This window comes from Penaeus vannamei, chromosome 20, assembly GCF_042767895.1.
Source record: "Penaeus vannamei isolate JL-2024 chromosome 20, ASM4276789v1, whole genome shotgun sequence".
NCBI classification, from domain to species: domain Eukaryota; kingdom Metazoa; phylum Arthropoda; class Malacostraca; order Decapoda; family Penaeidae; genus Penaeus; species Penaeus vannamei.
In genome coordinates, this window is record NC_091568.1 from 19,023,196 (window position 1) to 19,024,245 (window position 1,050).

The following is a 1,050-nucleotide window of genomic DNA, read 5'->3' on the forward strand; positions in this document are numbered from 1 at the left end:
TTGCCTAGAGTTGTAAATTCCTTGCATTTGATTGTTGTTCCAGTGAATACTACTTCATTTGCTATGGAATAGATATGCTTTATTTCATCATGTTCAGCCTGTACTTATGATATGATTTCTTATAGTACTTATTATCAAATGAAATATGTTGCAACCATGTTATCCAAGCCTGAATGAGATTCTGTATTGAATATAAGTCTCATATTAATTTTGATAGGGATATTGTATTATGAATATTTACAATTGATTTTATGATTCTGACTTACATCTTATTTGTTTCCCATTTGATAAAGGCCAATTTTAGGTGCAGTGATGGTTCGTGCTGGCCAGGCCTGGTCTACATTCTGGGGAGCCCTTAATGAGGACGGCTTCTATGCAAGGTCCATCGACTACATGGACATTGTCAACAACAACAGAAGGTCAGTGCTGTTATTAATTTGTAGTTGTATTTGTCTGTTATTTTGTTATAAAGAACCTAAAATGATTCTAACACAACACAGCAGGAAGATAAGAAACATAAACAATGGAAAGTCTGGCTTGGCTGTTTTGGGCTTCATATTAATTTTTTGTTGTTCATGTAGAAGATGGGTTGGAAGTGCTGGCTTGCAGTTAACTATAGTTGTGATATTCATCAATATTTGGCTTGGCAGAATATATTCACTTACATTTTTATGTAAATTTGAATTACATCTTGTCTAATATTAAAAAGAACAATCACTTCAAGAAATTACATCATTTTCAGACAATATAATACAATATTTTTTAAATGTATTAATGATATTACAAGCAGTATTCTGGGGACTGAGGGTTATCATGGACAAGAACAGCAAAACTAAAATGTACCCGTGGCTTGTTATATGTGTTAGCAGCAAAGGAAGATGCAACTATAAAGGAGGAAACAATGCCTTCCATCTGCTGCAATACCTACAAACTTAAAACTTATATCCCTTAAAAATTGAAAACGTACTTTATAACACATTGCATAAAACAATAAAAGTGCACATGGAAGCCACTTGTCAATTCGTGAAGTTACTTTTTACTCAATGCCTC

At 33.1% G+C, this 1,050-nt stretch overlaps 1 protein-coding gene across 1 annotated transcript in view; it reads left to right on the top strand.

The window, feature by feature from the left end:
* The window catches only part of LOC113823466 (procollagen-lysine,2-oxoglutarate 5-dioxygenase 2), a 16,459-nt gene extending 15,745 nt beyond the window's left edge, over positions 1–714 (top strand). The window contains exon 10 of the mRNA XM_027376123.2: positions 294–714. Coding sequence (XP_027231924.2) covers positions 294–699 — 406 coding nt within the window. The 3' untranslated portion in view covers positions 700–714. The remainder of the gene's footprint in view (positions 1–293) is intronic.
* The last annotated feature ends 336 nt before the right edge of the window (positions 715–1,050 follow it).